At 41.5% G+C, this 24964-nt stretch overlaps 1 protein-coding gene across 2 annotated transcripts; it reads left to right on the top strand.

The window, feature by feature from the left end:
• The first annotated feature begins 2529 nt into the window (after positions 1-2529).
• efna1a (ephrin-A1a) lies at positions 2530-20055 on the top strand. Of its 2 annotated transcripts, none has more exons than XM_061742248.1 (5): positions 2530-2845; positions 14212-14507; positions 16165-16230; positions 17295-17390; positions 17508-20055. In XM_061742248.1, exons 1-5 carry the CDS (start codon positions 2748-2750, stop codon positions 17630-17632), a joined length of 681 nt encoding a protein of 226 aa, XP_061598232.1. In that variant the 5' UTR covers positions 2530-2747; the 3' UTR covers positions 17633-20055. The 2 variants fall into 2 exon arrangements, with proteins under 2 accessions (XP_061598232.1, XP_061598231.1); XM_061742247.1 differs by having other exon boundaries at positions 17505-20055.
• Positions 20056-24964: the final 4909 nt, after the last annotated feature.

Here is a 24964-nt window from a genome sequence, read left to right as displayed (position 1 = left end):
ATATATGGCTTTCTGGATTTGCACTGTTAGATCTGAAATGGTTTGTCAGCTTGGACAGAATTTTAAATGCAGCCTGCCTACACTGTGAAGACCGACGACCACTGAATATAGAGTCAATTATCTGTAGAGCACAAAGTGCTCTCTCGAGTCTACAACTTCTACTGCAGAAAGCAAACTATTAAAGGGGGAAAAAAATAACTCAAAGAAGGGAACAGTGAAGCATAAAATCAGACCTGAACCAACAGGAGATGTATATTAACATGTATTATAGGTGCTACTTTCTTCTGCTGGAAGCTACCAGGTGAGTGGGATGTTTAAATCAATAGAATAATTGACAGTTTAATTACCTTTTGACACTGTCAGCTACTTTTTTTTTCAAATGTGAGATATCTTTTTGAAAACATGCATAAAAGAGCTGCAGAGAGCCCAACATATTAGAAGAATGTATATATTATTTTGACCACTTCGCCATTATGTGAATAATCTTATCATTTACCTTTTACACTCTACAATCTATTTACATCAGGAGTGCATCCATTCTCCCTCTTCTTTCCTAAATATAGACCACCTCTCTGCAGAGTTTCTGATAACGTTCCACACAATCTGATCTGTGTCTTGGAGAAAAACACAAAACACACAGTCAGCTCTGGAAACTGTTTGGAATACACCTTCATATTTACTATATATATAGTTAAGCCAGGGAAGCTCAAAGTTATGCTGTGAAGTAGGATGCCACAGTGTGTGGAACAGGACTAGCTACTTTGCCAGTACACAATCTGGAGTCCCTGTATTTAACTGCATAGATCAAGTTTATCTTACTAAAGCATTGAAAATGTTTGAGAAGTGATCACATTCGAAGTTAAGCCACATTTGCCATCCATTATTATTAAGACAGCAGAAGCAACAAATACATGACAGCGCAGGTTTTGTGTGGATATATATTATATAAATGATCATGCAGGAATTGTACTAAATGCCTAGACATCGTGTTTAGGTGGATGTTTTGTTTAGTTTACTTTAGTTTAGTTTAGTTTAGTTTAGTTTAGTTTAGTGGTCCTTTTCAATTCCCAGTACAGGTGCAATTCGTCGGTGCCATACAAAAAAAAAACATATATAATTTTTGGTATATACACACAAATATATACTGTATATACAATCTTTATACAATTCTAGCGAATCACCAAGGACCAAAAGGCGTAGACAGAAGCCTAAGCTTATGACGCCTACCCTTTTCACAAAAAAATGTTAGTTTTATAAACTAGTACAGTGTCATACAGTATTTGTATAATCAATAATACAATAATACAATAGTACATACACATACCTACACATATACATTCATACATACATACATACATACATACATACATACATACATACATACATACATACATACATACATACATACATACATACATACACGCATACTGTGTATACATATATATACACACACACACACACACATACGCATATATACATACACACATACACATGTCCATAGGTACATGCCCAGTACTGGAGTTGAGGGGGGATGAGGGGGGATGGCATCCCCCCCCCCTGAAATAAAAACGGTCAAAATCATCCCCCCTGTAAAACTGCCATCCCCCCTTTCCATCCCTTATGTCATTCCATCAATGAATGTGGTATTACTGCTATTTCAACATTTAGAGTCATCACCAGAAAAATAACACCAGAAAAATAACTTATTTGACAATTTTCACTTGAAATAAGTAGAAAAATCTGCCAGTGGGACAAGATTTATCTTCTCATTACAAGGCAAAAAAATCTTGTTCCACTGGCAGATTTTTCTACTTATTTCAAGTGAAAATCTACTTGAAATAGGTGAAAATTGTTTTTACTAAAATGAGACATTTTAATTAAGACAAATAAGACAAATATTCTTATTTTGAGTTTTTGCAGTGATCCATTTTGCTTATCCTGTGAAGGACAGAGTCATATTGATAAGTTCAGAAAAGTGTTTTTTATTGTTGTGTTTTGATGTATTTGATTTAAGTCCAGTGGATATTTAAAGCTTACAGAAGGCTGCATTTAACTGCTGCTATGTCATTCCTGCAGTATTTCTGCAGGTGTTTTGGTCAGTGCTATTATTTGTAATATATTATATTATTTGTAATCAGCACAAATTATCTGTCCCCATATGATAAAATCCACCATCCCCCCTGATTTTTTTTTTTACAACTCGAGTACTGTACATGCCCATGTGTATTATCCCTTTGTTTTATATTTATTAATCATTTTGTATTTATAGGTGCTTTTGAATTGTGATAACGTGCTACATATTTTTATTTCAGTATTTAAGCTGTTCCACAGATTAACTCCTGTCACTGAGCTGCATCGTTGCATCGATGTAAATCATGGATGTACTGATGTAAACACACGGAGCAGAGAAGCCTGTGAGAGTCTCTTTTCTCGGACAGCTCTCTGATTGGTCAGCTGTGCGGAGGGGGCGTGGCCATCAGATGTGTGGGCTTCACAAAACCAGCGTCCACGTAGCAGAGCCGCTCATTCACTACGGTCTGGTGACTTCTGCTCATTCTGCGACAGTCTTTGCTTTTTTTAAGAAAAAAACAAAACAATTCTCCACAAAACACACCTTTTTTTCTTATTTCACATCGGTTTCTAGTGTTTTATTTGAGAGTTCATTCTTCAGGTGCGCGGACGAGCACTTTCTATCAACTTTACTTGATTTTCCGCACCCCCTACCTGCGGCTCTGCTCGGCTCCAGCATGGACCTGCTCTGGGTCGCCAGCTTGGTCGTGAGCGTGTGCGCCTGGGTCGCGGCCGCGGAGCGGCACAGCGTCTACTGGAACAGCACCAACCCCAAGTACGTATCCGTCCCATTCTGCGTCTTCCAGTGTTAAAAGGCTGATTTATGGTCCGCGTTACACCGACGCAGAGCCTACGGCGTAGGGTACCGTACGGTGTGCGTCGCCGCGTACCCTACGCCGTCGGTTTAACGCGGAACCATAAATCCGGCTTAATACAGCGCGCTTCCACCAGCGCTGACTTTTTCTGTTTCCCCACAAAAAACCTTCTTTCTTATTTGTTAGGCTTAGATTTTTACAGTAACTTTTAATCAAATAAAAATGATGGTTTATGATGCAGGAATAGTTCAAGACCTTTACATTTTTGAGCAAGCTTGTTTTGATGAATCTGTGATGAGAACAGGCTGGTGTTGACACGATAATGCGAGACAGTTGGGTGCCTCTCTCTCTCTCTCTCTCTCTCTCCCTCCCCCCCTTCCCCGCTTTCTAAACCTGTTATTATACTGCTGTTTACCTGCAATTCGTTGCTCAACTCGTTCAGATTTAATCCTTTTTTGCAATCTGTGTTTACCTGTGCTGCGGGATTAGTTACACTGGCTTTGTCATGTATTTACCTTTTATACATTTACACTTGGCACTGACACAGTTTGGAGAGAAGAAGTGCTTTAAATGGAAATTTATAAAGAGTTTATGGACATTAGGGGTGGGTGGGCAAAAATATTGATACGGCAATATATCGCGATACATAGTCTCCCGATACGATATCGATATTCAATGTATGTATCGCGATATATTGCCGTATCAATATTTTTGCCCACCCCTAGCTGCACTTTATTTTGTGATTTCAGTGTGGGTGAGACACTGCATTTTATTTTGAGTATTTTGTATCTAAGAATAATGCACACACTGCACTTTTCATTGTGTTTCAGTGTGTTTTTTCATGCAAATATGTTGCATAATTAAAATGGAAAGTTTGAATTACATTGTTTTGACTCAGTCTGTCCAATGCATTATCACTATCATCTCATGTACATATATACAACTTGGATTTTAAGATGTGTAATGCATTGTTAAATTTTTCGGTGAACTCTGTAGAATATCGGGATATATCGCATAATCGGGATATCGCAATTTGTATCGTGGCTCAAGTATCGTGATGCGTATCGTATCGTGAGGTCCTTCCCAATACCCACCCCTAATGGACATAGAGCTGCATTCGTCCATAGAATAATCTGTTTTGGTTCATTTAGTTATTGGTATGGTTGCAGGGAAGAAAAAAAAGTTAATGCATTCATGAAGGATATAAAACATTTCCATATGCTTGTGTTGACTTAAACTAGAAGGTGTTGAAATATTTGTTGCTATATCCTCCCCATCTAATAGAGCTCCAAACTGAGTTTGGAGTGGGAGACTCCTGTATCTCCTAAATCAAGAGATATCAGATGGGGGTTCTACGCGGCTGTCAGGGAGACATAAGGGCGTTCATATATCAGGTGGTAAGACAAGTAATAATGGTGTACGACAGAGACAGAGGAGGTAACTTGAAGCCTGCTCAGTAGGTCACACTGTGTGGGAGAGAGATGGATTGCTCAGGGACGAGAAATTGGAGCTCAAATTGTCGGGGTTAGGGGCCTTTCAAAATAAGTGGGGGTCAATTGAAGTTATGGTTGATGATGTCTGGGTTGAAACAGCTTGGGAGTATGAAAAGGGTCAGGTTTGCACACCGTAGGCAAACTCCTGCATGCACCCACACACGGGAACACACCCACTGACACACATGGACGAGCAAGTGCAAACACAGACTCCTGGCAGGCAATCAGTCAATCACACCAACAGACGCCATCTAAATCAATCAGTGTGGGGCTCACACTCTCTTCACAAACACCTAATGTTCTCCCGCCAGCTTACACCCAACCACTTTCTCCCCCTCATGTCCCCCATGCGGCTAAAACCGTGGCGTTTAATGTTCTCAGAATGTCCATAATTACAGCGACAGCGTGTTTCTCTGAAAATCTCGGAAAGTCAGAGTCCCAGATGGACAGGATTTTCATTATACTTCTGTTGTGTAACATCTTGCTTACGCATATACTGATAATCCGTCTTTTTTTCCACCGCCCCCCCCCTTACCCGTTACTACTTTGTTTCCCAGGTGACTGCACTAAATTCCCCCCTTTGACTCGTCTTAATCGTACATCCACAGAAGAAGTGCAGAGTTTCTGAAAATGTTTTCATTCACTTGAGTTTTCATCATTCCCAGCAATCTCCAATCCCGTCTGACCCGCCACTGGATACAGTGTGTTGACATCCATCATTTCCCACGTGGCATGCACTTTTCCTCTTTCCAGTCAGGGTTTATTGCCACCCGGCCCCCCAGTTGCTCAGAAGCTTGTCATTAATCAAATCGATTTCAGATTGATCACTTTGGTCAATGTGGCACAGATTCATTTCCTTTTCCTTGGCTTGTTTATTGAGGGATTTTGCAACACGCACGCACTCCTACATGTCGGCACAGTTTCCCTGAGTGTGAACGCGCTTTAGGCCCCGCTGACTTCCAAGGTCGACTCTGCTTGAACTTCCATGACTACATTGTTTCAGCATGGGTGAAATCTCTTCCTGACTGTGTCCATTTTAACACTTCTTGAAATTTGAACAGTCAGTAGATTTCCATCCTTTGTTTTTGATTAGCAACATCTTGATCACCCCCAAGGTTGGATTCCCGGAAAGAAGCATACCAGTTCTCCCAATCATCGTCGGCGTTTGGCAAGCCTTTTTTTTTGTGCAAGGGAGTGGCTTTGTGCATCAGCTTACTCACGTTGTGACTCACACACTCTCATCACATGAACTTAACACACTCATACGTGACTTCTAACATCACCCCAGCAGCCCTCTGTATTCCCCGACTCCAGTGTGAGGCAGTAATCTGCTCGTATGCTGCTCTATTCCTTTTCCCTGCTGACAGAGCATGAGTAGCCCTTTACTCCTCTCCTCCTCCTGTTTCTCTGTACCTGTCTCTCCCTCTCTCCACTAACCCCACCTCTTTTTGGCCAGGTTCCCTTTTCAGTTTGGTGCTGTGACGTTTAACTGTTTCAGGACTCCCTCGTAAGGCGGATTTACTTGTTTTGACATCAACTGTCATGAAAACAAATCTTATTGGGTCAGCCTCGTCAAAAAGTTTCGATATACCTTCCTATGTCTCCAGGTAGTGTTAATATGCCTGTACTGACACGCCGATTTTATCAGGCGCTCCTTTTTTTTGTGCACCGTTTGCTCAAAAGCGGGTTATTTATGGCATGTTTCACCCACACGAAAGATTTTCTTGGTATTTATCCAGTCAATGTGGCTGTTTTGTGATGCGTACTATACAAATTGGGGGAATGGGCTTCACAGTGGGCCACAGAAAGAGAATAGTAACTGGTGTGACTGATCAAGGGTCAGAGTTCGCTATGTGATGAAGTGGCTTGGCCTCTATCAATCTGTCAGTCATTCTGTCACGGCGGTGGTCCCTGAATACCGGCTGCCACTCACTCCGGCCCGTCTTCACACAGCCATGGCTATGCCTCTGGGAAACTCTCAGTCCCCCCCCCCCCCCACCCCTTGTCTTTTCAGTTCCCTTCGCTCCTTCACCGGCTTTTATCTCAACTTTACAAGCTGTCCCTTTTCAGTCTATTATTTCCTCACCTCCAACTCTGGTTCTCAGAGAAATGAGGGGGGAGAAGGGAAACTTGCTAAGAGGTGCGGAATTTTTTTATCGTTCTTGGCACCCATGGCGATCCGTCACAAGGCACTTTGCCCTCTCCTTCACACTTTTTTTTACCCCTTGCTCTTTCCCGTAAGGCTTCCTTCTTCTACCTTTTTTATGAAAAGCCACACAAGCCTTTCCAAGCCAAACTGTTTAGTTTTTTTTTTATTTGCACTCTTTCCTGGTCTTTTCACTCCCCAGTCCATGTGTGGGTGTCTCCTTTTGAGCGCTTTTTCTGAAACACTGAAAGCTGTGGAGCCAGTCTGAGAAGTCATGTCACGCAAGGAAGGAAATTAAATGTAAGAGAAAACAAATGGAGTGTAGGTAGACGTGGCTGTTTGCCTTCTGTGCATGTGCTCACATGTATTTTCAACAGTCAACCGATAACACTGGGTAATCCCAATAATGGGTGTGATTGGTTGGGTGCTGTAGAAAAAGAGATTTCTGTGATTTCCAAGTCTCCTGAGCCAAAGTTACTTCCCAAGCAAGAATATTCAGGCTTCCCACTTCTCCACCTAATCCAGCTGCATCCCCATCCCCCTCTATCAGTCTGCATTTTCTTCAAACAAAATTCCTCAATCCATCCGTCCTTGTCTGGAATTGTTTGCACCCCGCTCTCCTCCCACTGCTCTTAATCTGCTTTTGCAATCTATCTGGTAAATTCAATCCAGGGAAAATGCTCAGTGAGATTGTAAAACGGATGGTAATCAGCTACAATTGGCTCGGTGATCAATTTCTTGTTGACTCTTTACAAACATTTACTGTGTTTGCAAGAGGTTGGTTTCTTTTTTACCGATTCTCTTCACGTTCAATGTTTTCTATCCACCTTGCAGTGTCAGAGGTAGGAACGCTTGTTTTATTGACTGCACTAGATAGTGAATCGGGCCAAAGGTTTTGACTTCCTGCAGGCGTGCTGTTGGCGTTGCCAGTGTTTGGACGTTGTCTGCTTGTCTGTCTCCTGTAAATGCTGCGCTTCCTGTTAGCGTCTTTTCCCGGGAAAACTGTGTATCCTGTCTACACAATAAACAATACGTTTCTCACACACTAGCGCAGGCGAGGGCCGTAAAAGCCTGGCTGCGGGAATTGATTAAACTTCCCATGCTTGTATGAGAAATGTTTAAAGGGGCTGAGAATATGTAGCGTAGCTTTGATTGATTGTTACATGTGGGATGTGCTCTACTGTGGAGGCTTCGGGGTTGGTTTGGGATCTGCACCTTTGCACCTGGCTTGCTGACAAACCTCTTCCATATCACAGTTTGGATTCCCCTATGATCACTGTTGCCCCAGTGATCCATGCACCGGTGTTTCCCTTACCCATCCTGCTGCCTCTTCCTTATCCATGCACCAGACTTCCCTTGCTTCTTCCCTCTGTGGTTCCCGATATTGCCCTGATTTACCAGAAATAATTGGAAGAGAAACTCCGCAGTGGTAACATCTGTTGTTGTAATGTGTGTAAAACCCAGAGCATGTGCTTGTGGACTTGTTTATCAAGTCTGGGGGACACTCTGTGAAATAACAGCTTACATGTTTGAATGCAGAAGAATTAGCCCCAAGAGTCAGATAGTATCAGTGAAAAGAGCCATTGTGTTCATTTTGCTGTGTAAACATGGACTGTTGTGTAACTTAACTTTTTCTCTTGCCTTTTTCTTTTGTCATGTTTGTTGAAAGTCAAGTGCGTAAACATGACCCCACATATTAAATACTGATAGAGACCAGTTATACAGGACTGTCTCAGAAAATTAGAATATTGTGATAAAGTCCTTTATTTTCTGTAATGCAATTTAAAAAAAAAAAAAAAGTCATACATTCTGGATTCATTACAAATCAACTGAAATATTGCAAGCCTTTTATTATTTTAATATTGCTGATTATGGCTTACAGTCCCAGAATATTCAAATTTTTTGAGATAGGATATTTGAGTTTTCTTAAGCTGTAAGCCATGATCAGCAATATTAAAATAATAAAAGGCTTGCAATATTTCAGTTGATTTTTAATGAATCCAGAATGTATGACATTTTTGCATTACAGAAAATAAAGGACTTTATCACAATATTCAAATTTTCTGAGACAGTCCTGTATTATAACTGCTGCCTTTACAACATTAAACAATAATAGTAGTTATAATAATAATTGAATCTTTATTTATTCACAGTGGAATTGGTGATGGCCCGAATCTCTATGGTTTTGTAGTTGATAAAAAAAAAGGGAAAAGAAAATCACAGGGTATACTTTTGTGCAAATCAATCCAGTAATGCTCTTGTACAGAAATTTGCCTCCTGAGAAATGTGATGTCAGTAGTGACCTTTCTGCTCTGGCCCTTTATAAGATACTAATGCCTCAGGGGACAGTCGGAAAGAGCATATGTATTCATCTGAGCCTACTTAGTACAGAGCAATCAGCCAATTATTTCTCTAAAGCTGTATCACTTTACTGGGTGGCTAAAGGATCACCAGCTAGTTCCGCCAGGAACGGCAGCAGAATGGCCAACACCGCAGAAGGACAAAGGTTGAATAGCAGACTGGAGAAAGCTGATTGAGATGGATGACAAAAAGTCACACAAGGGCAAAGAATGACGGCTGGAATATTATGTTAAAAAGGAAAGGAACCAAAAGAGTTAGGCAACGTTTGTTTCTATGACGACCCCGGCATACTCGCATCACATTGTGCTCGGCTTTTGCAAACGGTGGGTCAGAAAGTTGCATATTTGGAATACCGTGGGGGCAGGTTGTGATTGGTTCAGCGAGTTTTCGCTGGGGGAAGGACAGAGTTGACATGAGGATCTGGTTTGCTTATTGAGTGATGAAAGACGGACAGAGAGTGGGAGGCAGCGGCCGACAGTGATTGATGAACAGATAGACAAATGAAACTAGGAGAAATTGCTTAACAGTATTAAACAGTCCAACTTAAAACTTCACTATCCTCTGAAGCAACACATATTTCATGGGGCAACAAGACTTTCACAGATTTTTCTCTAAGTAAAACTGCTCTAGTGCCCTGTATCTTCACTATTCTTTTAACACTGCTCAGTTTTTGTCCACATTTTGTTATGGACACACTTACCCACACACACCTATGCATCACCAGTGTGTTTCCTTTGAACTTCAAAACTCCAGGGTAAAGGGGTAATACCCCCGCTCTGTGTATGAACAATAGAGATGGGGGGAAAAAAGCTCCACCCTGCCTGTCTCATCTCTTACTCTGTTCCCAGTCATGGGCCCCTGCTCAGGGCCTCGCTGTCCACTCTAAGCCCCTGCATTAAACAGAGTCTGGTCCAGATGAATGGACCCCAGCTCAGCCTCTGCTCCACCCAATAATCCAGGCTTGGGCAAACCAATTAAATGGTCCTCCACATTCTTGTTCACTCATCCATGATGTAGCCAACTTATTGGTAGCAAGGAGGAAAATACTCTTGCCCATATGGATCTCTTGGAAAAAGAAAACGATTTCACGGATTCACGGATTAGTTGAGTTTGTAAAAATAAGTTTGTAGTAAGTAAGAAGTAATCTTTTAGAAGAGCAATTCCTGTAAAAGCAGCCCTCCAAATCCATAAAGACTGCTGACTGTCCATGTATGAAATATTCCAGTGCTGACTTAGCACATTGTCCAACCTTTGATCCACATTGTGGCCCTTTTTGCCTCAGAGGTCCAGCATTCCACAGGGCGATAAAGCACAGAGATGAGACGGTGATGGATGGATGAAAGGAGACGATGGAGGTTATCGAGAAAGAAAAAGGCAGACCACAGAGATTAAGGAACAGAGATTAGACTCCTACTCTTGAACAGCCTCCAATAAATCAGGAATTCTCTGAGGAGAGGTGGGAGAAGACACATACAGTCTCTTTTTTTTCTTCATAAGAATGTCAACTTGCCTATCTGAGCACTTCCCCGTTCTCTCGCCACTATCATCATTACTGGTTACTGGCATTCATCATCCGCCTTATCACAGCTGAAACGCACTCCCAGATACCAGGAGAGCTCTAGAGAGGCAGCGCATGCATACACCTACCCTGATATAAACAATCACGCGGAAACGTACCAAGCACTCGCAGATATGCATGCAAACGAAACTCGGTGCACGCCGTAGTCCATCAATCCGTGCAGTAATGGAGAACGCAACGGCTCCTCTATACTGTGACATTTACAACAGCTTCAAGCGCCAGTATAATTAATAGTAAGCATCCTGGTATAAACAATGGGAGGGAATACAGCCTATTAAAACAGACAGGGAAACTGCAAGAGAGCACTAACAACGGCCCATACTGGGCAAGACGGAGAAATAGAAGGTTTTGGAAGTCAAAGGTGGGGGGGATTTTAGTTTGTTAGCACAACTTTTTAACATGGAGAGCCAAAGCTCTCTTTGAAGGAAGTTACTCCAATCGGTTAATTAAACTGATGATGTGGAACGTTTCAATGCTGGGGTGTTAGGGGGGGAACAAAAGGCAGCAAGATAATTAAGAGAATTTGTCATTAATAAAAGGCGTTCGTCAGCCTCCCTTGGTTTGTATTCAATAACTGTTCTGTCTGCTAAGTGAGCTACTCCATCAGTGCAAGAGCATTGAATAGAGACACTGTATGAAACAGTGGCAACTGTAGCACTTGCATAGAAACTCTTTAGTCAGAGAGACTTCAAAAGCCATTCCCAGCCCCAACCCTTTGACCCCACGCCTATTCATGTCCTCTGTCTCCCCCTGAAAGACCCTCAGCCTAAAAGGGCTGGGAAGTGGGGAGCAGAGGGGCATAATTACCCCCCTCCAGGGCAGCTTTAATACTGTTTTTTGTCTTTTAATTGCACCCCCCTTCGACCCCCTTTTGATGAACACATTGGGAGCATATCACAACCAGTTTGTAATCATTGGTGAGGGAGGGTTTGTGTGTCGGGGGGGCCGGGGCATTGTTTGGGAGTGTTTTCAGTGATTACTGGGGGGGGGGGTGATAACTCCGTCCAGCCAACACAGGCAGCAGGGCTTGTTCAATGGTATTATCGATTCTACTGGAATTGAAAGTAGCAGGGAGAGAGACACGTAAGCGCCAACCTAGTAAACAAAGTGTGGCAGGCCAACTGCAGATAAGCACTAAGCTTTCTGGACCGTGGCTAAGCGATAATTATTGTCCCTCCCCTCCAAACGTTGGCTGCTGCACACTGTCATCAGCACGGCTTGGTGGATGTTCCATCGATAACGTAAAAAAAAAATGCTTGTTGTCTAATGCGCCCGTATGGCTGGCTTATCTGGTCATCAGTGGTGAGGGAATGCAGTCAGGCAGAGATGAGTAAACTGATGGGGGAGGGAGCCAAAGGGGAACAAGAATCAGGGCCAGGAGTTTGGAGCCACAGCGTCTGCCCTGTTACCAGGGGGTATTGGGGAGACCCTTGGCAGCCAATAAAGTCACTAACTAATGAGCGACTGGTTCCTGTAGCCTTTGATGGTTAGTCACACATATGGACCGTATTCCACAAACCCCCACCGATGCTACAAGTTACATTGAGCTGCTTTCATTAGAAATACCTGAATTAACATAGGAAAATCTACCTCAGTAGTAAAGGTTTTCTAGTTTAACACCCGGCATGCTCTTGAGAACTCATGAGATCTGTAGATTAGTTAGCTGGCCCTCTCTTTTTTTCGTGGGGGGTGTGGTTAAAGAAAGCTTCATTACAAAATCAACAAAACCCAATATTACATACACATTCTACTTGTGTTCTGTGAAAATATTTAAGTCTGTCAAATCTCATCCATTCTCGGGGATCTCCCTGGTAATCCAGAACAGTAGGAGATGGGAAACTGATAGGTATCGCTTGGGAGCGTTACGCCAGGGGAGGAGATATGTGTCTGTGTAAGTTCAGTGGGTGTAAATAGCAGGTAGCTAAAGCTTTAGGGTTGTTGATAGATGGGAATTACTGGGAAGTGTGTGCGAGTTTGTGTGTGTGCTGCGAGTGGTCAGCTACTGCTCCAGACTGGTGATAGATGGCTTTGGGTGAGAAGGGAGCATTAGCTGTGAACCGCCCCTGGAGCACTCATCCAGTTGGAGGGAAGGAGACATAGCTGAAATACTGTTCATGACAATTCCCTGGAGATACAGTCATGATACCTCTGAAGGGAAACCCAAGAGGGAAATAATATTATGGATAGTTGAGTTAAAGGAAAGTGTGTCAAATTGTCAATTTCCAAGTCTAAACATTGTGTATCAGTCAGGTTGTTTATATGCAGAAATGTGTGAGTCCAAGGCCACGTTTTTTCCCCATCTACGTTTTGAAAAATACCCTCGTTTACACGAACCCGCATAAATACGCTGTTAAGGTGCGCAGCCATGAGCAGCCAAACCTGCAGGGGGCAGTGTAACGACAAGCATAAAGTCATGCTAGCCAATCGGAATCCTGGAAAAAAACGTCAAAAAATGAAACGTGTGAAGCCTGAATAATATGGTTCCGCGTTAAATCGACGGCGTAGCCTACGTACGGTGCGCGTCGCCGCGTAACCTACGCCGTAGGCTCTGCGTTGGTGTAACGCGGAACCATAAATCAGCCTTGACCGCCAGTTACTTCCAAGACGGAACGAGAGTCTTTCGTTTGGAGTGACAGAGAAGTGGAGTTACTTTTAAGTGTGACTTTAGAATATAAAACAGGTAAAATACAAGAAAATATTGACGGTGGCCAAACAAATTGTAAACACGGGTCGCACACATGACGCTGGTGACGTTTCTGTTGCATAATGTGACGTTCTGAAGCCTAAATCTCCGTTTCCCTCCGTTTACAAGCAAGCGTGAAAACTGAGTTTTTGAAAATCTCCACTTTGGCCGGAGTTTTCAGAAATGATGGTTTTTGGTGACTTTGAGCTCCGTTTTCGTGTAAACGAACGGCCAAAACGCATGAAAACACCACCGTTTTTGCTACGTGTAAACGGGGCCTAAAATGCTGCTGTTTTGAAAGAGAAGAGGAGGGAAGTTAGTTAAAGACTATCGTAGAGGGGTGGAGGAGTAAAAGGCAGGGATGCAGGGAGAAATGGAGGAGAGCCAGACAGACTGACTGTCTCTGTGTGTGTTGTAATGAAAGGGAATGTGATGGAAGCCAGTTACAAGCTATCACCAGCCTCATGCTGTCTGTGTGCCAGCTCATCTGACTCTAATGAATGACTTAAGAAGATGACATATGTGGTTCCAACCCTTTGCCCATCTTTTATAAACTCAGGTGTCTCTCTGAAGTGTGTGTGTCATTACGTATGCTGCTGATCTCCCCGTGTTTGTATTAGTGTGGCCCTGCACATGTCGATACTCATCTCCTGCCGTGACAAGCTAACTGACTGCAAATGTTCCTTTGTAAACATCATTCAACTCTTGGGGGACTTTAGGATCAATGCCGTACTCAGTGCTAACTCTCAGCAAAGAAAGCAGCTACTCTGGCTTCATGTCATCCATTTCTATGTGCATATTCTCTCCAGTTCACTTTTTTTCCTTTATTATGATCTCCCTCTTAATTTCCCTTCATGACACATATCACCTCGCACATTCTCTCTTTGCTTTGCTCAAGTTTCTCAGTCATTCTTCTGATTTCCCTCTTGTACCCTGGTGGCAAGCCGATCAATATATAATCACAGGTTTTGAAGCTGACATTTATTACTTCTCCAATGCTATAACCACAGTTATCAGTCTCCCGCCACATGGATAACCTTTCTCCCCCGCCTTTTCCCACACAGGTTTCAGCGGGACAACTATGCCGTGGAGGTGAAGCTCAACGACTACCTGGACATCGTCTGCCCCCATTACCCCCAGGGCGAGGTGCCCCTGCTCGACGCCGAGCGCTACGTGCTCTACATGGTGGAGCGGGAGGACTACGAGTCCTGCAAACCACAGTCGTACGAGCAGATGCGCTGGGAGTGCAGTCATCCCTTCGCCCCTCATGCACCCGAGAAGTTCTCTGAGAAATTTCAGCGTTTTACTCCATTTACTCTGGGAAAGGAGTTTCGTCAAGGAGAAAGCTACTATTATATCTGTAAGTATAGCATTTATATCGCTTCTGTTCACAACACTGTCCAGTCTTCCACTTGTACTCTATGTAACCAACAGCTATTTTAAATATGCTTTAAAGCAAACATGTTAATCTTTAACATCCCATTTTGGCATGGAACCTGTGTGTGGAGCTGGAACAAATGCAAATGTTATTAATCCTGTAGTTTTAGCACAGATTGACCGAGTTATATGGGCAGAAATATGTGACACTAGAAACTGAATTTGAATCATTTATATTTGAATTTGAATTGCTCAACTTATTCTTTGTATCTGCACTCGATTGCTTTTCCTCCGGAAGGCCCGGATGTCTGGCACAGTAAAACTGAAATTGAATTGCAAGAACTGAATTTGAATCGTGAGGACTGAATGTAGATTCAGTTTTTCAATGCAATGATTCAAATTAAACAATACAAATTCAAATTATGTGATTCAGATTCAGTTTTTTAATGCAATTATTCAAGTTGAGCAATTCAAATATAAATGATTCAAATTCAGTTTCTAGTGGCACATATTTCTGCCCATAGAGTTACAGTAAATGGGTACAGAATATAGGGTTAGCTCACTAAACTATTGTTAGCAGAGCCAATTGATAACAGAACGCTACATATTTTTTGTACAGTATGCTAAAGGTGAAACATTGAACTTTACATTGTATGTCACTGAATTTATGAGACTCAAAATAGACACCAGTGCTAATAAACTGCATTTTCCAACTTACTGTGTTCAAAATCCAACCAATGTTATGACATTTAGGATGAAATCTCTTAGCGTTAAGTCTAAAATCGCAACTTCCCATTTAAATTGGAGTGCACAGTTATCTTCAACATGTTTCATGTGCAAATACACAACATCTTTAGAGGCTTGTTTATTAAACTTCACACAAATGAGGGCCTTCTTTTTATTCTACTGCCTTTGACCTGTCAGCTGACCAATCAGTGCAGACTAAAACGTTCAAAAGCTGTTAAAGAGCTTTACAAAGCCATTCCTGCAGAATTTGGCAACACTTGCTGCAGCAGTGTATAATCTAAGAATTATGTGCTCTTTAGATGTTAAATCATGCAAACCAATGCTAGCAGATCTCCAAATAACATAGAGAAACCATAAATAAGCATACCATAGAATATTTATGATTTTTGTCAGAAAGATGACAAAAGCATTTGGCAAACTTATTAGAATTAACCCAGAAAAGAGGATTAGAAAACGTAATTGCAGTCCATTAACTCAAATATGAATCTTTTGGTGGCCTTAGAAGAAGGTAAATGAGAGATATAATTACTGTGGAGCTGAAATCTTGCTCTGATCAGAAAGTGGGACCAGTATAGCGTCTGTGTCCCAGCTGGGGGATGCAACGTGCAGTGGTTTAGGGTGTCGGCTCATTTTACGCAGTGTTTGTCCTGCTAAGTGTGCAAGAAGCTAAAGCAGTTTTGTCAGCATGACCATAGATGTAATTAGGTAAACAGAAGGATGAGACACACTTTGGCCGGTCACAGACGGCCACCCCAGGCTTTGTCCTCATGTGCTTCTGTTGCCAAGAATTGTACGCACACATGCATGGAGGTGGGTTAAGTGGGAGCATAAATGCATCAGTCTGGATTTTAATGCCTGTGTCTTTTTTGTTTTTGCTTCCCTCTTCTCTGCAGCCAAACCTTTACACCACCACGGCAAAGAGTGTCTTAGGCTCAAGGTGGACGTCGTTGCAGCTGACGGTAAGTTGAACTCTTGAACTGATAAAAGAGTAGGGGTGTAACGATACACTAATCTCACGATACGGTACGATACACGATATTGAGGTCACGATAACGATACGATATTATAGCAGTATTTTTTTAACAACCTTGAATGAGGAACATATGACTGGAAAAAATGGTCTTTTATTTGAAAGACACAAAATACAAAACAATGCTGTGCGTTTGCCCTATTGTTCCAGTTTGTAATGCTTTATAACTGTTTAAGTTTTAAAGAGAAAGCCAGGCCAACCATTTTCCACAAACTGAACTTAAAGGAAATATCAGGTTTGCATTATGCATCTTCAGTTTCATACAAGTACAAATATTTTGCCACAAACTGAATAGTTTCTCTCATGTATGATTCGACTTTTTTCTTTGAAGATTTCTTTGAAAAGATTGATTCATGCTCACCTTATAAGTGTAAGAGGAGATTTATTTTTGTTAAGAAGGTTATTTTGGTAATTGAGGGTTGATTATTTTATAAATCTATTCTTTATATTCTGATGTAAATCAGGGACTATAATGACACTAGTCAGTTTATCTGTAGTGATTAGTCTGTTTTAGATTGGGCGGAGTGATACGCCACAGTACGGCACTAGGTGCTGTGTTGATGTTCTAAAATCCTACACTGTTGAGGGACATTAAAGTACACTGGAACTCAGCAGAAGTTGTCCCCGTGTTTATCCTACTCACCACCCCAATAAGGTTTAATTTAATAAGGTAAGGCTTAACTCTACACCAGACTTACATCAGTAAAAGTTCAGAGCTCAAAACGGGACCGCAAAACGGTACTAGTTTCTTCTGAGCGGAGGAAGATTTTGGTCCGCGGGTCGAGGCGCGTTCGGATGCGCGTTACTAGTCAACACAATATATTAATATTAATAACCCAATATCGCGATACAGTTTGTCACCTCCACGACACGTTTCGTGACGTTTTTATATCGCGAAATTTCGTGGCACGATATATTGTTACACCCCTATAAAAGAATAACTTTAATTTCCAAAAGTTGTTCTCGTCTGAACGTATTTTATTTTTCTTTCAGGTTCCCAAGAGGCCAGGGTGGGTAAAGGGAGCGCTGGTGGAACTGGAGTGGGAGCAGCCGGGGGTGCTCACAACCCCTCCAACAGACTGCCTGCAGGTACGTTGACCCGCCCTACAGCGTCTGTAATTATCTCCTCACATAGGGCAAAACCAGGTACATTAAGGATTCAATTTGCTCTAAACTAACGTGTCTTTGTCTCTCGTCTTCCAGCAGACGACCCAGTGGCCATCATGCCAGATGTCCTGAAGAGCGTACGGACAAACTCTGCAGTGGCGGCCGTATCGCTCCCGGTCCTCGCAGTGCTACTGCCGTTGTCATTACTGCTTTTGTTTCACTGAGATTATACGAAAGGACTTCTGTTGGCAGACTGCTTTTTTTCAGGGACTATAATGAAGACAGTCTGTGGGTTTGGAAACCACTGACAAAAAAAAAAAATCCATACCCAGTGCTGGCCACAGGGAAAAAAGACTTTTAAAAAGCTTGTAAAGTACACATGAACTGAACTGGCTTGTGCAACAAGTTCTGAGTAACTTTGGAGGCAAAGTATTGGAGCTTTGTCTTATTTTTAACAAGGTGACAGTATTCTTTAATCAAAGACAAATCTCTCTTTGAGACCACACCCCCCTTTGGAGGACGCATCCCTTCATAGGAATATGAAGAAGTTTAAGAAGAACCTAAAGTGGCTGAAGAACAATCAAGACACGGACACCAACTCAACTAACTCTGAAATATACGTGGATGGAGTGAATCAGCATTTAAAGGCGACATAAACTCAACTCTTTTGAGCCAAAGATCAGTCCTCTCTCCAATCTGTACACTATTCCACCCTTGAGTATCGTGTACTACTTGTTTAATCGTTATCGTTATTGAGTGGTGCTGTTGTTTGAAGTGATTACTTTCTCTAAATGTAGCATTTATAGACACAGGAGCTGTTCTCACGACTACAATTCCTTTTGCAGACCACGTGCTTACACACTGCAGCACTAATGATGCACGCCGCAGACAACTACACACACACCACCATAGCTGGACGTACAGATACACACCCTGCAACACATGAAAACACGTTACATCACACACTACATCATGTTATGTGTATATTCTGTGAAGATAATTTATGACATTTTGCAGCTGAGAGTTTTTACTGTACATACCATGTGCTCACAAAATGAAATGTTTACCGGAGGCGATGGGGGAGGGCGGTTTCTATCTCTCCCCTGGCGGGGGTTTTACTCGTGTAAAAGGGAATATGTGTGTATTGAACTGTTAATGGGGGCACGTGCCTGAGCTGTGGAGCATCTGATAGAGTTGAGGCAAAATGTTCTCGTTTGCTTTTCTTGCCAAAAGGAAACACTGAGGTGTGTGTGTGTGTGTGTGTGTGTGTGTGTGTGTGTGTGTGTGTGTGTGTGTGTGTGTGTGTGTGTGTGTGTGTGTGTGTGTGTGTGTGTGTGTGTGTGTGTGTGTGTGTGTGTGTGTGTGTGTGTGTGTGTGTGTGTGTGTAGTACTCGAGTTGAGGGGGATGAGGGGGGATGGCATCCCCCCCTGAAATAAGAACGGTAAAAATCATCCCCCCTGTAAAACTGCCATCCCCCCTTTCCATCCCTTATGTCATTTCATCAATGAATGTGGTTTTACTGCTATTTCAAGATTTAGAGTCATCACCAGAAAAATAACACCAGAAAAATAACTTATTTGACCATTTTCACCTGTTTCAAGTAAATCTTTCACTTGTTCAATAAGTAGGAAAATCTGCCAGTGGAACAAGATTTATCTTCTTATTACAAGCAATAAAATCTTGTTCCACTGGCAGATTTTTCTACTTATTTTAAGTGAAAATCTACTTGAAACAGGTGAAAATTGTTGTTTTTTCCAGTGATGAGTCTTGTTTTAAGTGTAATGAGATTTCTTTTACTAAAATGAGACATTTTCACTAGAAATAAGACAAATATTCTTGTTAAGATTGTGAGTTTTTGCAGTGATCCATTTTACTTATCCTGTGAAGGACAGAGTCATATTGATAAGTTCAGAAAAGTGTTTTTTATTGTTGTGTTTTGATGTATTTGATGTAAGCCCAGTTGATATTTAAAGCTTACAGAAGGCTGCATTTAACTGCTGCTATGTCATTCCTGCAGTATTTCTGCAGGTGTTTTGGTCACTGCTATTATTTGTAATATATTATATTATTTGTAATCAGCACAAATTATCTGTCCCCATATGATAAAATCCACCATCCCCCCCTGATTCTTTTTTTTTTTTTTACAACTCGAGTACTGTGTGTGTGTGTGTGTGTGTGTCACAGAGAGGCAGGACTTCTCTGTTTGTTTGATCGCCCCTGTATTGGTTCAACTGTCTAACACGAAGAGCTGGTATCAAGTCTTTCTTTTGTGCAGGCTTGATTGGAAAACAAGCACATACTTGTAAAAAAACCCAGTGAAGCAGTCAGCTGTTGAGTCTTACATCGTTTAGAAACCGGCACCAGCTCATGACAGACAAGACACAGCATCAAACCGAGTTGCCAAGTTACATGTTCACCTGACGGGCTGGCAGGAAGACAAAGCACAACCGTGTACGACTCCCGTTGAAGTCAGTCTCTTTTTTCTTTGTCTTTTTACCTGAATTTTTGTTGCCTAATTTTGTATACATGTAAATAAGAAAAGTGTATAATAGGTGTAAATGTAAATGTAAATATATATAGATTATATAAAAGACCAGTTTGATAAATGTGAAAAATTTTCATGTGAAATAAAAAAATATTTTTCGAAAACCAGAAGGGTTTCCTTGTGGTGATTTTCCCTTTTGAATCCAGCGTTCTTTGATTGTTGAACTAAACTCACAATTGTATTAAAATTAATTTTAATAGTCTTGCAGAGAAATGGGGCTCTCGAGAAATCCACCTTTTGTAATTAGTGATCATTTGAGTTTTCTTTTAGCATGTTTAGTTAGTACCTAATGAATCCCAATTATCTGCAAAATTGACATGCAGAACAGCCTTGCCGTAATGTTACCTATGTTTCTTCAGTCAAAATCAGATCACCTTCATCAAAACTGCTACTATCCTTATGAACACTGATGTGATCAAAAGTGTGTCATAAGATAATTCATAAGAATTTAACTTCATTTAATCAACAGGCAACATTTATGCCTGTTGATGTAATATACAGGACTGTCTCAGAAAATTAGAATATTGTGATTTTCTGTAATGCAATTACAAAAAACAAAAATGTCATACATTCTGGATTCATTACAAATCAACTGAAATATTGCAAGGCTTTTATTATTTTAATATTGCTGATCATGGTTTACAGTTTAAGAAAACTCAAATATCCTATCTCAAAAAAATAAAATATTCTGGGAATCTTAATCTTAAACTGTAAGGCATAATCAGCAATATTAAAATAATAAAATGCTTGCAATATTTCAGTTGATTTGTAATGAATCCAGAATGTATGACATTTTTGTTTTTTTAATTGCATTACAGAAAATAAAGAACTTTATCACAATATTCTAATTTTCTGAGACAGTCCTGTAAATATGACTGAATAATGGCAGACCCAAGTTGTCATAGCTTTATCTTAGCCTAGCCTAGCCTAGCTTAGCTGGTCATAGATCATTATTTAGTTTTCTCTTCCTTCAAATCAAGCAGCCTTTTATTGTAATGTATTTCTCAAATCTTTAAAAAGGCCAGAGAACCTTTGGATCTTTTTTAGAACCGTCTATGTCCAGAAGCTTCTTCCAACAAACTTAAGTCTGTGTTAAAGGCTGATGGCAGAGTTTTGAAGCAGAAACTGAGTTTCATAACTGGTTTGACAGCTGGTTATGAAATCATGCAGGGTGATGGTTTACGGCTGCAGAGGAGAACAGAATGCTCTGTCCCTCCTGGAAACACTTCAGGTTAACTCATTTGACCACTGTCTGTGGCCAATATGCCTAAAAAAACAGTATTACTCCAATCAAAAGGGAGCAAAGATGAAGCGTTTATGTAGCTCCGTATATCCCCCTGAAAGAGATCATTAAATTAATTCTGGTTAAACCACACAAGTCGTCTTTTTGTTTTCCGGCTGATTTATAGTTCTGATTATTGGTGAACTATTAGTGGAACCTGCGAACACAGATGTTGTAGATTGTAAAGGGAGGATCACACACACTCTTATTTCTCATACCGCAATTTATTGACCACATCAGTGGTAATTTATTGACCATATAGTGACCACACTTTGGCACGCAAAAGTGAAAATAAAACACTGTGGCATCGCTCCTTCTGTTTGCAGTAAATCAAGTTAAGTTTTTTTTCTTCCTCTTTTGTAAGTATATGAAAAACAAATGTGAGATTGAAGACGTGCCACAGTCATTTACTGAGAAAGACGCCTACATGAAAATATGAGGCAAATACCTGTTAACGCAAGGTGGATCGGGCACTCTGTCAGGATTATTGCCCGGAAAATAGTTGAACAGCACTCTTGATAAAGCACCGGAGCGGCCGGAGTGTTAGTAGGCTCAATAAATTGTAGTGCAGAGAGAAGTACAGGGTGTGGGAACTTTGCAGGCTGAAGCTATATCTTCCAAAACACCTGCATCGGAGATAAAAGAAAGCATCGCTAATATTGCAATGCCAGCTTCAGCATTTATCTAAAAGAAGCTCCGTGCTAAAGTACAGCTTTGCAGAGCCGATAACACGGCACTAGAGTCTTACCGCAGATCCGTCAACACAATACCAAATCTGTGAAAGCTATAGTGACACAGTTTTTCTCCTTGGCTGAACTCCTTTTCCGAGTGAAAGTGGTGCGCTTGACCTTTTTTGATAACTTCCCAGGAGCATGAAGAGTAAATGGATTGCCATGCTCGTGTTGCATCTGTATAGCCGGCGCTTGGAGGATCACTGCTCTCTCATTGAGCACATATTTATCAGCACCCAGCCACGGCACACCGTCCTTGCTTCGGCTTCTTAAAGGATAATGGGGTAAATATTCATGACAAAGAAGTAACGCTTATATTTCCCAGCTTCATCCAGAATGAAAAATCCATTTTCCTTGCAATTAAGGTGATTTTGCATGAAAAAAAAAAGCCCTCAGGAAACCAAACCCATTTCTACTCTCTGATTATACCGGAAAGATTTCCTAGAGCTGGCAGCACTGAGGACAATGGCTCCGGCAAACTAATGGGACAAGAGGCAAATTGAATCAAGACCCAGGCAGAAAAAAGGGTCACTGAAAAGGAGATAAAGGAAAGGAGAGGTCCAGGGTTTTCTTACAATTAACATAGCTTTATGGTATTGAATAGATGTCTTTATTTCAACCCTATGAGTTTCCGCACCAACTCCCGGCACACACACCCCTGCTTCTCTCCGAGCAAGATACAGTATGACAACTCATTGTTTTTTGCCTCTCCTTCTTTTGACTCTCCCTTCCCAAGGGAGCTTTACAGCCGTGACAGTGAAAACAGCTGTGGTGCCAAAAGAACTGGTGCCACAGCTTCACAACTCCCCAGTGTTCTCCAGTAGACGCCCATAAATTAAGGCTCGAGGACAGGTCCCTTAATCGCTCGACCCCTGGAGGAGGCTCCGCTAGGCAGAAGCCCGTCGGGGCCGGGGGGGGGGGGCCGTTCTCTTTATTTACACAGTCGCAAAGCATTCCAGCTTAGGTGGATGTGGACAGCTAGTGTGAAAGCTTTAATGCTGTAGTAAATGTTACGGGTTTCAGGAGATAAGCGTGGAAAGTAAACATGGGGCACAAACAGGAACAACGGCTTTACTGCCTTAACCCATGTCATTTTGTAGCAGCAGAGTTTCAAGAAATAGCACATATGTGCTATTATTATCAAAACAGATTGACAATACCTTGAGACAGTGTGTAGTAAAGTGTTTATTAAATTCAAGTGTCTCGCATGACTCTACCGTAACCCATAATCAATTATCTTTAAAAGTCAGGATTTTATTTTCACAGCTACAGTTGGATACAGAAATATTTTAGCACATTTATGTTTGATGTTCACCAAAATGTATTACCATATACGGGTTCCCCCCACATTCCTAGGTCAATAATTCTATAAAAAGTGCCTTTGCTGTTCACATAAAACTTATCATCATAAGCAAATCAGAGATGACACCACCCACGACTCTCTATGTAAAACCATTCAAAAGTTATGGCAGAAAATAGGAAATATCAAATATCGACCAACCAGAAGAAGGGGTGGTGCTAATTTGCACCAATTAAGGTGAGGGACTCAAAACTGAGTTCAGTGACACCACCCACGAGTCTTTATGTCAAATCATTCAAAAGTTATGGCAGAAAGTAGGAACTATCAAATATGGACCAATCAGATGAAGGGGGGCGCACTTTTTGGTGTCTAGCGTCGCCATGGTAACGCTTTTGACTGAGAGAAGTAATGCGCGTCGTCGCAAGATCGAGATGCACATTTTGATGTATAACACACCTGGGTGCACGTTACGGTTCGGGCCGTATTAACTGCCGAAGAAATGGCATAAATTGCGCCAAAATTACACGATCAATTCAAAATGGGCGACTTCCTGTTCGGTTTCGGCCATGGCGCCAAGAGACTTTTCTTTAAGTTGCGACATGATACAGGTGTGTACCCATTTTCGTGCATGTACGTCAAACCGTATTGTGGGGCTTGAGGCACAAAGTTTTCTAGGGGGCGCTGTTGAGACATTTTACCACGCCCATTAATGCAAACCATTAAATATCTAATTTTTCGCCAGGCCTCGCTTGGTGTAAAATTTGGTGATTTTTGGGTCACGTTTAGGGGGGAAAAAGGCCCTCCTTTTGTCGGAAAAATAAAAACGAGAACGAGGAAAACAATTCCTACAGATACAGATACAATAGAGCCTTCGCACTGTAAGTGCTCGGGCCCTAATAATCAATTAATTAATTAAATACAAATGTTCATGTTTTTTCATCCCCCTTTCACACAGCATTCATATCAATGCAGAGAGCTGTCCTCATTGGACAACAGAGGACAAAACAGAGGAGATGGTGTGACGTGATTACACACCCGGAATCACAGCCAGTAGTAAGGGAAGCGTCTGAAAATCTGGGAACTAAATCGTTACCAAGAAATCTCTTCACCAATGTGTTTCTAAAGGTGTCTAATAACATGTCCTAAAAAGTTGAAATTCAACTCCTGGGGGAAACCTCATAAAAAACTGCACAAAGTCGGGGTACCAATAACCGATTTTAGAAAAATCGAAAATGCTTAATTTGGCCTTAATTAACTTGTGAGGGGTCAAACTAGGGTTTTTTTATGATTCTGAGTTCATTTATAGCATTTGTTTTTCACTACAACCATTCCTTAGTGGAAAAACTGCCACACCCTTTTTTGCATTTACATAAGATTGCATTTATTACAATTCGTTTCACATTAGTCGGAGCAAACAGTGATCCCCCTTGTGGAAAGCTTTATGAGGCAATGTCTGAGCATTCCTTATCAATGCCATCATCATGAATAGCATTCTTGCAGGTAATGCCTTGACAGACTCCACAAGCTGAGATGCACTTGACGCTATTCTTCTTGCAGCTGCATCGTCGGCTGCTGCAATCTCCATGGCAATTGCAGCTTGGGAACTGGAGTAGCTCTTCAGGAGCCATGGGGTCTAGAGTTGGAACTGGCTCATAACCATGAACACCTATTGTCAATCCATAGTCACTGGGGTCCAG

The sequence above is a fragment of the Cololabis saira genome, chromosome 15, assembly GCF_033807715.1.
Source record: "Cololabis saira isolate AMF1-May2022 chromosome 15, fColSai1.1, whole genome shotgun sequence".
In the NCBI taxonomy this organism is placed as follows: domain Eukaryota; kingdom Metazoa; phylum Chordata; class Actinopteri; order Beloniformes; family Belonidae; genus Cololabis; species Cololabis saira.
Note: the sequence above shows the minus strand (reverse complement) of the source record. Positions and strands in the feature narration are given on the sequence as shown.